Source organism: Schistocerca americana, chromosome 2, assembly GCF_021461395.2.
Source record: "Schistocerca americana isolate TAMUIC-IGC-003095 chromosome 2, iqSchAmer2.1, whole genome shotgun sequence".
In the NCBI taxonomy this organism is placed as follows: Eukaryota; Metazoa; Arthropoda; class Insecta; order Orthoptera; family Acrididae; genus Schistocerca; species Schistocerca americana.
The window spans coordinates 673,866,142-673,882,615 of NC_060120.1; the positions used below are offsets into that span (position 1 = coordinate 673,866,142).

Below are 16,474 nucleotides of genomic sequence, written 5' to 3' on the forward strand. Positions count from 1 at the left end.
GCGCAGCTAAAAACGGACACTCCAATAAAACATGAACCACGGATAAAACGGAGCCGCAGCGACATAGAGGCGCATCCTCACGGCGCAATAAGTGGCCGTGGGTAAGCCGAGTGTGCCCAATGCGCAGCCGGCAGAGGACAACAGACTCCTTGCGAGAAACCCGCAAGGAGGAGCGCCACACACCGGTAGCCCCCTTGATGGCCCGAAGTTTGTTGCGTGAAGGCAGGGCGCGCCATTCAGTGTCCCAAAGGTCCAGAATTTTGCGGCGTAGGAACGCCCGCAAATCTGTCTCCGGGAGGCCAACGTCCAGAGATGGTGCACTAGTCGCCTCTTTCGCCAGCCCGTCAACATTCTCGTTGCCGGGGATCCCAACATGGCCTGGGGTCCACACGAAGACCGCAGAGCGGCCGCAACGCGCAAGAGTATGCAGGGACTCATGGATAGCCATCACCAGACGGGAACGAGGAAAACACTGGTCGAGTGCTCGTAAACTGCTCAGGGAATCGCTACAGATAACGAAGGACTCACCTGAGCAGGAGCGGATATACTCTAGGGCTCGAAAGATGGCGACCAGCTCAGCAGTGTAAACGCTGCAGCCAGCCGGCAAGGAACGTTGTTCGGAATGGTCCCCTAGAGTGAGCGCATAGCCGACTCGACCAGCAACCATCGAGCCGTCGGTGTAAACAATGCCAGAGCCCTGATACGTGGCCAGGATGGAATAAAAGCGGCGGCGGAAGGCCTCTGGAGGGACTGAGTCCTTCGAGCCCTGTGCCAAGTCTAGCCGAAGGCAAGGGCGAGGAACGCACCATGGGGGTGTACGCAGAGGTGCCCGGAAAGGAGGCGGAACAGGGACAAGCCCAAGCCCGGAGAGAAGCTCCTTGACGCGTATGGCGATCGGACAACCCGACTGGGGCCGACGTTCCGGCAGACGGACGACTGACTGCGGGAACAGGAGACGATAGTTAGGATGCCCGGGCGAGCTTAGAACATGGGCAGCATAAGCGGCCAGCAAACGTTGGCGCCGGAACCGCAGTGGAGGGACACCTGCCTCCACGAGTAAGCTGACCACAGGGCTGGTGCGGAAAGCACCAGTGGCAAGGCGTATCCCGCTGTGGAGGATTGGGTCCAGCACCCGCAACGCAGACGGGGATGCTGAGCCATATGCCAGGCACCCATAATCCAGACGGGACTGGATTAACGCCTGGTAGAGCCGTAACAGGGTAGAGCGGTCGGCTCCCCAGCGGGTGTGGCTCAAACATCGCAGTGCATTGAGATGCCGCCAACACGTCTGTTTGAGCTGCCGGATATGAGGCAGCCAAGTCAACCGGGCATCGAAAACCACCCCCAAAAACCTGTGTGATTCCACCACCGAAAGAAGTTCGCCGTTAAGAGAAAGCTGCGGCTCCGGGTGGACAGTACGTCGCCGGCAGAAATGCATAACGCAGGTCTTGGCTGCCGAAAACTGAAACCCATGCGCTACAGCCCAAGACTGCGCCCTACGGATAGTGCCCTGTAGCTGACGTTCAACAGCTGCAATGCCAGTAGAGCTGTAATAAAGGCAGAAGTCGTCAGCATACAGGGAAGCAGAGACAGAATTTCCCACGGCCGCAGCAAGCCCGTTAATGGCTATTAAAAACAGACAGGCACTTAAAACAGAGCCCTGTGGCACACCGTTCTCCTGGACGTGGGAGGAACTAGACGAGGCCGTGACTTGCACGCGGAAGGTACGACACGACAGAAAATTGCGGATAAAAATCGGCAGAGGACCCCGAAGACCCCATCCATGAAGCGTAGAAAGAATGTGATGACGCCACGTCGTATCGTACGCCTTCCGCATGTCGAAAAAGACAGCGACCAGGTGCTGACGGCGGGAAAAGGCAGTACGGATGGCCGACTCCAGGCTCACCAGATTGTCGGCGGCGGAGCGGCCTTTACGGAACCCACCCTGAGATGGAGCCAGAAGGCCCCGAGACTCCAGTACCCAATTCAAGCGCCGGCTCACCATCCGTTCAAGCAACTTGCAAAGAACGTTGGTGAGGCTAATGGGACGGTAGCTGTCCACCTCCAGAGGGTTCTTTCCAGGCTTCAAAACGGGGATGACAATGCCTTCCCGCCATTGCGACGGAAACTCCCCCTCGACCCAAAGACGGTTGTAAAGATCGAGAAGGCGCCGCTGGCAGTCCACTGAAAGGTGTTTCAGCATCTGACAGTGGACGCCATCTGGCCCAGGAGCGGTATCAGGGCAAGCAGCGAGGGCACTGCGAAATTCCCACTCACTAAATGGAGCATTGTAAGATTCTGGGTGGTCGGTGCGAAACGAAAGGCTCCGACGTTCCATCCGCTCTTTAATGGAGCGGAAGGCCTGGGGGTAATTCGCAGAAGCGGAACTCATAGCAAAATGCTCTGCTAAGCGATTGGCAATGACGTCGGAGTCAGTACAAACTGCTCCATTCAGTGAGAGCGCAGGGACGCTGGCAGGTGGCCGATAGCCGTAGACGCGTCGAATCTTGGCCCAGACCTGCGAGGGAGTGACATGGAGGCCAATGGTGGACACATACCGCTCCCAGCACTCCTCCTTGCCCTGGCGGATAAGGAGGCGGGCCCGCGCACGCAGCCGTTTGAAGGCGATAAGGTGGTCGAGGGAGGGGTGTCGCTTGTGACGCTGGAGCGCCCGCCGGCGATCTTTAATCGCTTCAGCGATCTCAGGCGACCACCAAGGCACAGCCTTCCGCCGAGGGGACCCACAGGAATGGGGAATGGCAGATTCGGCGGCAGTAACGATGCCGGTGGTGACCGATTGAACCACCGCATCAATGTCATCGGTAGAGAGAGGCTCAAAAGCGGCAGTGGAGGAGAACAAGTCCCAGTCAGCCTTATTCATAGCCCATCTGCTAGGGCGCCCAGAAGAGTGGCGCTGTGGTAGTGACAAAAAGATCGGAAAATGGTCACTACCACACAGGTCGTCATGCACACTCCATTGGACAGACGGTAAGAGGCTATGGCTACAGATTGAAAGGTCAATGGCGGAGTAGGTGCCATGCGCCACACTGAAGTTTGTGAAGGCACCATCATTTAACAGCGAGAGATCGAGCTGCGACAATAAATGCTCAACGATGGTGCCTCGACCTGTTGCCACTGACCCACCCCACAGAGGGTTATGGGCGTTGAAGTCGCCCAATAGCAAGAAAGGTGGCGGCAATTGGGCGACCAGTGCAGCCAGGACATGCTGCGAGACATCACCATCCGGTGGAATGTAAAGACTGCAGACGGTAACAGCCTGTGGCGTCCACACGCGTACAGCAACAGCCTCTAAAGGCGTCTGGAGAGGGACAGACTCGCTATGCAGAGTGTGAAGGACATATATGCAGACGCCACCAGACACCCTGTCATAAGCTGCTCGGTTCTTGTAATAACCCCGATAGCCACGGAGGGCGGGGGTTCGCATCGCTGGAAACCAAGTTTCCTGGAGAGCAATGCAGAAGAAAGGGTGAAGGCTGATAAGTTGACGGAGCTCGGCTAGATGGTGGAAGAAACCGCTGCAGTTCCACTGGAGGATGGTGTTGTCCATGGCTGGGAAAGGCGTGAGGAGACTGGGAAGGCAGATTACGCCACTGGGTCACCTGCTGCCGCCGATGGAGCATCCGTACAAATGCCATCCATTGCGTCCGAGGGACCGGCAAGAGCGAGGTCCTCAGCGGACGCCAGAATCTCCACCTCGTCCTCAGAGGCAGAGCTTGTAGGAAGCGGTGGGATCGGTGCCACCGCAATACCGTTGGGCTTGGGGACTTTCTTCTTAGTCTGCTTGTCACGCTGCGCCTTCGGCGGTTCAGGCGGCATGGGCTTCACCGGGTCAGTCTCAGGGACAGACGACGACCGCGAGGCTCGACGACCAGGGACTGGCGGTTGTTTCAACCACTTGCGGGCGTCCGCTTTTCCACTGGTCGGAACTGGTGAAGGGAGAGCCCCAAGGGATCCCTTCCTGGCGAGAGCAGCCGAAGAAGTCTTACGCTTCTCCGGCTGGGAAGGGGGAGCTGATGTCCCCGATGGTTGGGAGGGCGTTGCTCCTGGAGAGGATGGAGCAGGAGCAACAGGGTGTGAAGTGCCCCCCACAAGCAAGGGGGCCGGTGGATGCTGACCGATCGTAGAGCCGATTCGTGATGACGGGAGAACCGTCGTTGCAGCAGCGGCGTAAGTTGACGGCATTGCCACAGGATGGAGCCTCTCATATTTCCGTCTAGCCTCGGGGTAGGTCAGCCGATCCAAGGTCTTATATTCCATTATCTTCCGTTCTTTCTGCAATATCCTACAGTCCGGCGAGCAGGGGGAATGGTGTTCTCTGCAGTTAACACAGATAGGAGGCGGGGCACATGGAGTATCGGGATGCGAAGGACGCCCGCAATCCCGACACGTCATGCTGGAAGTACAGCGAGATGACATGTGCCCGAACTTCCAGCATTTAAAACACCGCATCGGAGGAGGGATATATGGTTTCACATCACAACGGTAAACCATCACCTTAACCTTTTCGGGTAAGACATCACCCTCAAAGGCCAAGATGAAGGCACCGGTGGCGACCTGATTATCCCTCGGACCCCGATGGACGCGCCGGACGAAGTGAACACCTCGTCGTTCGAGGTTGGCGCGTAATTCATCGTCGGACTGCAGAAGAAGATCCCGGTGGAATATAATACCCTGGACCATGTTCAGACTCTTATGCGGCGTGATGCTAACGGAAACATCCCCCAACTTGTCACAATTGAGCAACCTCCGTGACTGGGCAGAGGATGCCGTTTTTATCAACACCGATCCAGACCGCATCTTGGACAAGCCCTCCACCTCACTGAACTTGTCCTCTAAATGCTCTACAAAGAACTGAGGCTTCACGGATAGAAAAGATTCCCCATCAGCTCTGGTACAGACAAGATATCTGGGCGAATACGTCTCAGTGTCACGCAATGCCTGTCGGTCCTCCCATGGTGTGGCGAGGGAGGGGAACGATTTGGGGTCATAAACGTTACCTTTAAAATGGGCTCTCGAACGCTTAGAGACTGCTGACGGCTGGCCGCCAGCGACAGATGATGTACCACGCTTCATTGCGGGTCATCCGCCCTGATGCCACCTACTCCGACCAAGGGCCCTCCCCACGGGCGCCACCCAGCCACAGCAAAGGCCACCTGGCAGGATGGCCATTGCCGGGAGTCCTGATGCCCCAGGGAGATGGGCATCTACTCCTTGGCATACGTGGAGAGTGAACGGCGCAGGCATCAGTAGAGCGATCCCTGTGTTGTCAGGGGGCTACAACCAAGAGGGTACATGGCGACCCCACCACAACGGACTGGCTACCGTGCTGGATCTTAGGTGCAAAAATGGCCAAGGTCGTCGTCACAGTTAAAAGAAACACTGCAGAGTGCAGCGTGGTAATCGCCCAAGAGATCGAAAACGAGCGGGACACCATTGCAACGACGAGAAAGACGGCTAGAGGTCTAATTGCACGAAGGATACAGTGCACCATGTAAGGTGCCCTTCCCCAATTGGCTCGCTCTTCGGAATAATTTAGATAGATGGAGGTCAAACCCGAGAGGGGACCATCACATAAAGCCGAAACGTTTGAGACTCCTTTTAGTCGCCTCTTACGACAGGCAGGAATACCGCGGGCCTATTCTTACCCCCGAACCCGCAGGGGGAGGTCTCATACCTTTGCCGAAAGTTGTTGACTGAGCAGCTGTTGTTTAGGATACTGTTGCCTGGAGATGCAATTTTTTTGAGGACAGCACCTAGGTATAAAGCTCACAAAATCATCAGGTTGGACAAAACATGAGTAAATGCTGGTCGTTCCAGACTGACTATGTTCACTGATGACTGCACAAGGAACAATGAAAGTTCCAGTTGGAAATGAAGTTGGCTCATTCTTTTACATGCCAGAATGATCAGTGGGTTTGTGCAATGCTTAATTATTATTATTATTATTGTTGTTGTTGCCGTCATTGTTTACATCAAAGAAATCTGGCCTTACCATGAGGAAATGATGGAAACAAAATTTAAAAAGTGATTCATGCAATCTTTGCTACTGAACCTAAAATAGAACTCCACTATATCATTGGATAATGCTCCATATCACTCTGTTATTTTAAACAAAGCCACAACATGCTGCAGCAGGAAGAGTAACATAGTAGACTGGCTGGAAAAGAAAGGCACACAGTCATATGATAGCAAAATGAAAAACACTTAACTGCTACAAAAGGTGAAGGAGCACAAATCACGTAATATCATTCAGGAGACTGACAATTGCACAAGAAAATGGTCATAGAGTGTTATGTGTTTCACTACATCATTGTCATTTTAATGCAATAGAACTCGCGTGGGCTCAGGTGAAGTCATATTTTGAAAACAAAAAATGAAAGTTTTTTTAATGTAAAAGTTTAAATTTTTATTGTGTGATGCATTTGGTAGCATTACTCACATAAAATGGAACAATATTTTCAAACATGCATGTCACATCTCAGAATTGGCATGGCAACGAGAAGGGGCATTGGAAGAAAGTGTGGAAGAGTTAATAATAAGATCGGGGGCAGTGGTGGCGGTGGCAGCGGCAGTAGCACCACCACCACCACCACCACCACTCGTAAAGATGGTGACAATGACCTGGGAAATGTGTATAGTGACAACTATCTATGAAGTCTGTGGAGTCTACCCTCTTCCCTAAAGTGCAGGTAAGAACTACACCTATGCATTAAAACATGTATTAAAATACTGTAATAGCATTTCGACTATAAATGGGCCAAAACTAAGTAACCAGTGTATCTCAAGCAGAAAATTTGCACTCGAAAATACTTATGACAGTGAGGCCATTGTGTTGTAATGCTAAAACCGTACAAAAACTGAAGGATTACTCAAGCAAGCACTAGGGAGATTTTGAGAATTACTAGATGGAGCAGAAAAATAAAGGAGTGGAAGACATAATTATTGGCATACAGCAAATGAGATGGATGTAGGTGGGACAGGAAGCAACATGAATGGATGGTAGATGGAGTAAGGAAGTTCTTTGTTGGATTTCAGCAACTAAAAGGAAAAAAATGAGATTGAAATATAACGCAATGCGGGTAACATTGAAAATCGTGCAGAAGCAACACAGATGTGTACAAGTGAAGACTATAATGCATTTATTTATTCATCATTCATTCACAGGCTATCTTCACCATATGAAAAAGCTTCAGGGGGCTTTTATCCTGCACTGGATAAAACAGCTGATGATTATATTTCATAGACCATTTTTTGCAGTGAGTGGTAACATACACGGTTAATAATGTTTACATTTCCACCTAAATTGCAACTGCTTTTGCCAGCCTATAACAAATGTGTAGATTTTGGAGGCGGGAGGGTGGGGGGGTGGGGGTGGGGTGGGTGGGGGGGGGGTGGGGGGGGGGGGGGGGAAGAACAGACAAATACAAACTCAAATAAGCATTCTTTTCCTATTAATATAGGGATTTAGTTTTATTTCTTTCTCTGTAAATGATCTACATGTTGATCTACTTTAGCAATAGCCTACACAAGTGGCCTACCTCCACTGGTTTCCCAATACTACTGTTTCCTACAACGCAGGATACAAGTGTACTTCTATTCAGGCCATTATCAGTATTGTTTAATGTTGAGTTTTCCACTGTTTCAATATCTTCAGTTTGAGAGGCAGGAGCAGTTGTCACCTGCAGGTCCTCAACATCTCCCTGGAGTACTTCAGCATCTGATGATAATGACAGATCATCTTGTTTTATAAACTGATCCTAAAGAAACAAAGTAGAAAAAGGTTGATAACCATAATCATCCATACAGAGTCAATCAATCAACTATATACAAAAAAGATCTTTAAAAGAATAAGAACAACTATTTCAACTTTGGAGTAGAAGTTTTTGAAGAAGTCGCTATAGAAGTCTTCCAAGATGCCCATGGGCTAATGGCTTTAACTGAGCCAATAGGTGGGTGGTTAAGGTGTCACTCTGGATTTGTAAACTATAGCTGAAATCTGCAACACAGTTATAATGTAACCATTTACTTTCCATAAAAACATATGTTAATCATTGGTTTCTATTCATTCAATGTGAACAGAATGGGGAATATTAACAACATTCTAATTTATATAAAATAGAAATTAATGTTTATTTCATTATTTCAGAACAAATTGTAACTAAATGAATCAAAATGTGCTTACCATAATGAGCTTTAAATCTGTTACAATACCATACAGCCTTAACCAAATTCTAGCATGTATGTTTGCTGTTCACAAACATATGAGTGCAAAAAAAGACTTTTGCCATCAACCTTTCATTTACAAAATGACAAACTAAGCACACAAGATAATGTGGAACACATCTACATACTCCGCAAGACGCCATACGATGCATGACAGAGGGCAACTTTTACCACTGCAAGTCATTCTCTTTCCTGTTCCACTTGCAAATGGAGCAGAGAAATAATACTGTCTTTATTTTTGCACATGGACCCTGATTTCCCCCATCTTTGCGATCCTTATGCAAGATGTACATTGGTAACCATATGATCATACAGCAGGCTATTACAAATGCTAATTCTCTTAACTTCTCTTTTTTTGTGAAAAGAATGTCGTCTTCCCTCAGGGACCCCCGTTTTAGTGCCTGGAGCATTTCCGTAATAATCTCGTCTTTAATAAATCTACCCGTAATAGTGCACCTGTTAACAGCTTTGATGTATTTCTTTAATCTGACCTGGAGAGGATCCCAGGTACTCTAGCAGCACTCAAGAATGTGTTTCACAAGTGTTCTGTATGTGGTCTCCTTTAGTGATGCACTGCACTTTCTTTGAATTCTCCCAATAAAACAAAGTAGACTATTTATAACAACAAAATCAATCAATTTTTGACAAAATAAAGTGTTGAAGGAGACAGAAGAGGTGTGAAGAAAAAACGACTGGAGAGGTCTAGGAAAAGGGATAGATTTCGGAAAGGTCAGCCACAACCATGGGTCAGCGGAGACTTACCAGACAGGATGAGAAGGAAAGACTGATTTTTTGGTGACAGCAACAGATGATATTTGAAAACCTGAGAGTTTAAAGGTGGAAGATAGGATAATACACAAGACAGAGATTACTGCTTAAACATCTTACACTAGTTAATGAGAGCGAAAAGCGAAGTGCATTGTACATAACAGAGGTGGGTGGCGAAAAATAGACAGATAAAAAATGAAAGACGTAGAAAACTAAAATAAAGTGAAGAAAGGAGTAGTTACTTTGAAGAAATGCTGAGACTAAGAAATTAACGTAAATTAAGACCAGATGGGTACGAGAACCGAGGACATGTTGTAGAGCTCGTTCGTACCAGTGGAATTCTGAGAAACTGGTGCTGGGGGAAGAATCCAGATGGCACGTGTGGTTAAACAGGTACAGAGGTCTCAACTGTCATTTTGTAGAGCATGCTCTGCAACAGGATACTGCGTGTTGCCAGCATATACCCTCAGCCTATGTCCATTCATCCTTACTGATAATTTGGTGGCAGTCATGCCAATGTAAAAGGCCGAACAGTGTTTACATAACAGCTGGTATACGATGTGTGGTTTCACAGGGGGCTCTCCCTTTGATAGTGTATGTTTTGCCAGTTACAGGGCTAGTACAGGTGGTGGTAGGAGCATGCATAATGCAAGTCTTGCAGCAGGAATAGTCACAGACGTAGGAGCCATCAGTAATAAGTGGGTGCAGAAGGAGCATAGGATCTGACAAGAATACTTCAGAGATTAGGAGGGCGGTGAAAAGCTATTCTAGGTGTGGTGGGTAAAAACTCAGACAGAATGGATCTCATTTCAGGGAATGAGTTTAGGAAATGATGGCCTTGTTGAAGTAGCTCATTAACACATTTCAGACTAGGATAATACTGAGCGACCAGTGGTACACTCCAAAGTTGGGTTTTTGGAGGGATCAGCAGTACCAGGATTGGATGCGATGGCCTGGGAAATCAGCTTTTGAACCAGGCCTATGAGGTAATTACATCCAGTGAAGGCTGAGGTGAAAATGGTGGCGTATTGCTGTAAAGGGTCTGCATCAGAACAAATACATTTGCCTTTAATGACAAGAATGTACGGGAGGGAACGTTTGACATGGAAAGGATGGCAACTGTCAAATTGTAAGTATTGTTGATTGTTAGTAGGTATAATACGGACAGAAACGTGTAGCTGGTCTTTGGTGAGGTTGAGATCAACATCAAAGAAAGTGGCATAGGATTTGGAATAGGACCACATGAAATTTAACTGGGAGAAGGTATTCAGAGAGTCCAGTAATTTTAACAGGTCAACATCCTGAGTCCATATGGTAAAAATGTATCTAAACCAAGCCCTCTCCAAGCGATCAATGAAAAGACTGGCATAGGAATGCCCCTCAAAGGTGAAGTAGGTGTTGGTAAGAATAAAGTTGATTAAGCTGAGTAGGAAGGATGTCATAGGCTTGGAATCAGGTGGGTGCTGACTGATGAAATGTTCAGCAGCAGACAGACCACATACATGGGGGATGTTGGTATAGAGAGAGATGGCATCAATGGTGACAAGCAAGGTGGGTGGTGGGAGTTGGACAGACATGGTTTTCAGTATATCTAGGATATGGTTGGTATCTCTGATATAGTAGGGAAGTCTCTGTACTATGTGTTGCAGGTGTTGATCAACTAAGGCAGATATACATTCAGCGGGTGTTCTGAAGCCAACAACTATAGAATGGCCAGGTGTGGTGTCACCGCCAGACACCGCACTTGCTAGGTGGTAGCTTTTAAATCGGCCGCGGTCCGCTAGTATACGATGGACCCCCGTGTCGCCACTGTCAGTGGTGGCAGACCGAGCGCCGCCACACGGCTGGTCTGGTGAGACGTACTAGCACTCACCCCAGTTGTACAGCCGACTTAGCCAGAGATGGATCACTGACGACTGCGCTCTCATTTGCCGAGACGATGGTTAGCATGGCCTTCAGCTGCGTCATTTGCTACGACCTAGCAAGGTGCCATAGCATTTGATATTGAGATTATAACATGTACCGTCAAGAGCGATGTACACCAATTGTGGATTAAAGTTAAGTATTATATCAACTACGTACTTTATTTGCTACTATTAATTCCCTTAACTGTTCCAGACCTCACGCCAGTCAGCGTGTAATTAAACGCGTGCATTTTGGCCTCCTCTAGCAACACTTCACCAGGATGACTGGGTTTGTGGATCTTAGTAAGAAAGTAAAAGGTGGGAGTGCATGGTTTGGGTGAGGTGAGAAGTTTAATGGACCGAGGTGTTAGTCCCTGTGAGGGGCCCGAGGTTTTGAGGAGGGACTGCAGGACATTCTGAATCACAGGGATGGGATCTTGATGGCAGAAGCTGTGTGTGGAGGCAGACAGCTGGTGTAGATCTTCACTAACCTACTCCTTTTGGTCAAGTACCACCATGGTAAATCCTTTGTCTGCGGGAAGGATAATGATAGAGTCATGATTTTTTAGGGAATGTAGAGCTTGGAGTTCTGCAGTGACAGGTTAATGTCATATTGTAGGGACCTGAGGAAGGGTTGTGAAGCAATGCTGGATGCGAGGAATTCTTGGAGGGCTTGTTAGGGATGATTTTGAGATAGTGGTCAAGTCGGGATCATGACCAGAATTGTTAAAGGCAGGGTTCAATGTTGGGTTTGCTGTTGAAAAGGTGTTGGGATTGGGTTGCTACGTGATATTTCCAGCTGACATTACATGCGAAGGAAAGAGGGTAAGTACATTCTTCACCAAAGCAGTATGATCAAAAGCAAGTTTAGGGCTCAAAGTGAGACCCTTAGATAATACTGATATCTCAGGGGTGGAGAGTGCTTTAGACAGGAGGCTGAGGATACTGTACTGTTCTGACTGGTTCTTGTGATTATGAGTTGTTCTTGGTCTGGGAAGCAGTGGCAAAGGCTGTGGGAGGATGTTAAGGAGGTTGGCCAAGCGCTGTTTGTAGCAGAGGACAGTGGTTGATGGTGTGGCTGTTTAGGGAGTTGCAGGGGGGCTGGAATGGAAACACTGCTGTTCAGGTAGTTTAGGAGAAGGTGGGATAGCTTTTTGGGGTGAAGTATGGCATGATGTTGCAATCTGAAGCTGGCTTGGTGGATGACACCATTGGAGGAAACATGAGGGGCAGCTAACTGCAGGATTTTGTAGGAGGCGAGAAGTCTGATGGAGTGGATATTGGCTGATGATGCATACAGGTCACAGATTACTGTATTTGAAACGGTAAGAGCCTAGTGTACAGTAGGATTACATCCAGAAAGAGGGACATTCACTGTTAGGCCTTTTGGAGTAATTCCACAGGAAAATCAGGTTTCAAAAAATGGAACATGTGCCCTTAGTCTTGATGGTGGAAAAGCACATTTTTGAAAAGAACGGATGTAATGTGAGATGGGATTCATCATGGCACGAAAGGACAGTTTGGAGTGTTAGAAATTGTGGGAGTGGCAAAAAAGATAAATCAGAGAGTGGATACAAGATAGAAAAATTGAAGAAAGACAAGGAAAGAGTTCAGAAAAAAGCATAAAAATTCGTATGAAAATTGTGAGAACAGACAATGGTTAACAACAGGTAATTAGCGAACGAGAATTTCTTGCTAGAAAGTGGCCCATATGATACGAAAGAAAGATTGGAGAGGGGGGGAGGGGGGAAAAGATTGGGAATGTTGTGAAAAAGAGAGGAAATTTTAAGAACTTGGTAACAGAAAGGGAAAATTTAAACCACTTAGATCAGCAATTAATCTAACGTAGGAGACGGCAGTAAAAGTGGATCAGAGTGGTTTGGCGAAACACAAATGCACAAAAACATGAAATAATTACGTATAAGCAAGATAAGTGGAAGGTCAGAAAGAAAATAGCTGTCAAATCCGTGGGGGTGGGGGGTGGGGGAAGAAAAATAAAAGAAAAAAAAATAAAATAAAATAAAATAAAATAAAATAAAATCGGCAATCGACGATCGGAAGAAGGCCCTGCAGTGTACTCAGTGTAAATTGTTAGATGCAAATTCATAAATAACAATGGAATTGTTATATGCAGATAAAAATAGATCCATCTACATGCACAGAAATCAGAAATCGAAAACTGTAGGGGGCAAAGCGTTGATTAATCTTGGTGATAGAGAGATAAATAAACGAACGGAATGGTAGAAAACAGACAACAGTTTGAACAAGACACACTACAACAAAGACTGACAAGAGGGTTACACAAGAAGAAATGAGGGCCACATGGACTAATAACACAATGAAATCAATCAATTTTTGACAAAATAATCTAATTGGCTGGATGAAAAATCTACTCACCAAGCGACGGCAGATCACACACATAAAAGGTTATAATTAGGCAAGCTTTGCGGCCAGTGGCTCCTTTTTCAGACAGAAGTGTTGAAGGGGAAGGAAGAGGGGTGAAGGAAAAGGACTGGAAAGGTCTCAGAAAAGGAGTAGATTTCAGGAAGGTCAGCCGCAGCCATGGGTAAGCAGAGACAGGATGAAAAGGAAAGACTGATTTTTTGGGGACAGCAACAGATTAAATTTGAAAACCTGAGAGTTTAAAGGTGGAAGATAGGATAATACACAAGACAGAGATTACTGCTTAAACATCGTACACTAGTTAATGAGAGTGAAAAGCTAAGTGCATTGTACATAACAGAGGTGGGTGGCAAAAAATAGACAGATAAAAAATGAAAGATGTAGAAAACTAAAATGGAGTGAAGAAAGGAGTAGTTACTTTGAAGAAACGCTGAGACTAAGAAATTAACGTAAATTAAGACCAGATGGGTATGAGAACCGAGGACACGTTGTAGCGCTCGTTCCTGCCTGTGGAATTATGAGAAACTGGTGTCTGGGGGAAGAACCCAGATGTCGCGTGTGGTGAAACAGGCACAGAGATCACGACTGTCAAGTAGATCATACTCTGCAACAGGATATTGTGTGTTGCCAGTATACACCCTCAGTATATGCCCATTCATCTGTCCTGATAATTTAGTGGTAGTCATATAGACCTAAAAAGCCGAGCAGTCGTTACATAACAGCTGGTATGTGACACGTACTGTTTCACAGGTGGCTCTCCCTTTGATCATATATATTTTGCCAGTTACAGGGCTGGTACAGATGATGATAGGAGGGTGCAGAGGGCAAGTCTCACAGCAGGGACAGTCACAGGAGCAGGATCCATCGATAGGGAGACGGGTGCAGGAGCAGCATAGGGTGTGACAAGAATATTGCAGAGACAAGCTATTCTAGGTGTGGTGGGCAAAATCTCAGAGAGAATGGATCTCATTTCAGGGCATGAGTTTAGGAAATGATGGCCTTGTCGAAGTAGCTGATTAATACATTCCAGATAATTAATACGTTCCAGATAACACTGACTGTGCTGTGCTCCAAAGTTGTTTTCTTGGAGGCATCAGCAATACCAGGATTGGATGTGGTGGCCAAGAAAATCTGATTTTGAACTAGGCTGGTGGGGTTGTTATGTCCAGTGAAGGTTGGGGTGAGAATGGTGGTGATCCATCACATTGTAACTACATGATGCTTACTCAGTGTCCAAGTGGGATGCTAACAGCTTATTTTCTGTCTTCAGTGTGAATATTCTCTTAGATTTCATGTTGCATTTATTAAACTTAGTAATCAAAGTGGCTATGATGAAATCATTATCACTAATTCCTATCTCTCCTACCTCTATATTGACATTGTCCAGAAAGGTCAGGTGTTTGTAGCTAAGAAGTCTAAAACGTTTCCTTTCTGCTTGGGTGGTTGAACAATTTACTCAGCTATTTTCATACAAAGTGTTATGAACAGGGGCAGATGTGGACTCTGACCACAATTTATTGGTTTTAACTGTAGATTAAAACTGAACTGAAACTGCAAAAAGGCAGGAATTTAAGAAGATGGGACCTGGATAAACTGAAAGAACCAGAGGTTGTAGATGGTTTCAGAGGGGGCATTAGGGAATGATTGATAAGAGCAGGGGAAAGGAATACAACAGGGGAAGAATGGGTAGCTTTGAGAGATGAAGTGCTAAGACAGCAGAGGATTCAGTAGGTAAAAAGACGAGGGGTAGTAGAAATTCTTAGTAGAGACACTGAATTTAATCGAGGGAAGGAGACAATATAAAAATGCAATAAATGAAGCTAGCAAAAAGGAACACAAATGTCTAAGAAATGGGATCGACAGGAAATGTGATATGGCTAAGTTGGAACGGTTAGAGGACAAATGTAAGGATGTAGAAGCACATATCACTAGGGGTAATACAGATACTGCCTACAGGAAAATTAAAGAGGCCTTTGGAGGAAAGAGAACCACCTGTATGAATTTCACGAGCTCTGATGGAAAACCAGTCCTAAGCAAAGAAGGGAAAGCAGAAAGGTGGGAGGAGTATATAGAGGGGCTATACACGGGAGATGTACCTGTGGCCAATGTTATGGAAATGGAAGAGTATGTAGAGGAAGATGAACAGGGAGATGTGGTTCTGTGTGAAGAATCTGACAAAGCACCGAATGACTTAAGTTGGAACAAGGCCCCGGGAGTAGACAACATTCTGTTCGAATTACTGATAGCTTTGGGAGAGCCAGCCATGATAAAACTGTTGAAAAAGAGTCCATCTGGTGAGCAAGATGTATGAAACAGGCAAAATACCCTCAGACTGTAAGAAGAATATTATAATCCCAATTCCAAAAAAAGCAGTGCTGACAGGCATGAAAATTACCTAATTACCAGTTTAATACATCAGGGTTACAAAATATTAACACGAATCCTTTACAGAAGGATAGAAAAACTGGTAGAAGCACACTTTGGGGAAGACTAGTTTGGGTTCCAGAGAAATGTAGGAACACGCGAGGCAATACTGACTGACTTCTCATAGAAGATAGGTTAAGAAAAGGCAAAACTATGTTTATAGCATTTGTGGACTTAAGAGATAGCTTTTGACAATGTTATCTGGAAGACTCTCTTTCAAATTCTAAAGGTGGCAGGGGTAAAATACAGGGATAAAAAGGTTAGTTACAATTTGTATAGAAACCAGAAGTCAGTTATAAGAGTCTAGGGGGCATGAAAAGGAAGCAGTGGTTGAGAACTGAGTGACACAGGGTTGTAGCCTATCCCCGATGTTATTCAATCTGTACACCGAGCAGGCAGTAAAGAAAACGAAAGAAAAATTTGGATCAGGAATTAAAGTCCAGGGAACAGAAATAAAAACTTTAAGGTTTGCCAATGGCATTGTAATTCTGTCAGAGACAGTAAAGGACATGGAAGAACAGTTGAACAGTATGGACAGTGTCTTGAAAAGAAGATATAAGATGAGCATCAACAAAAGCAAAACGAAGATAATGAAGTGTAGTTGAATTAAAGCAGGTGATGCTAAGGGAATTAGATTAGGAAATGAGATATTTAAAAAGTAGTAAATGAGTTTTGCTATTTAGGAAGCAAAATAACTGATGATGGTTGAAATAGGGATAATATAAAATGTA

At 46.4% G+C, this 16,474-nt stretch overlaps 1 protein-coding gene across 1 annotated transcript in view; it reads right to left on the reverse strand.

Annotated features, from left to right (window-relative positions):
* LOC124596073 (thioredoxin domain-containing protein 15) overlaps window positions 1–16,474 on the reverse strand; it is a 53,197-nt gene that overhangs the window by 29,065 nt on the left and 7,658 nt on the right. Inside the window, exon 3 of the mRNA XM_047135058.1 lies at window positions 7,560–7,778. Coding sequence (XP_046991014.1) covers window positions 7,560–7,778 — 219 coding nt within the window. The remainder of the gene's footprint in view (window positions 1–7,559; window positions 7,779–16,474) is intronic.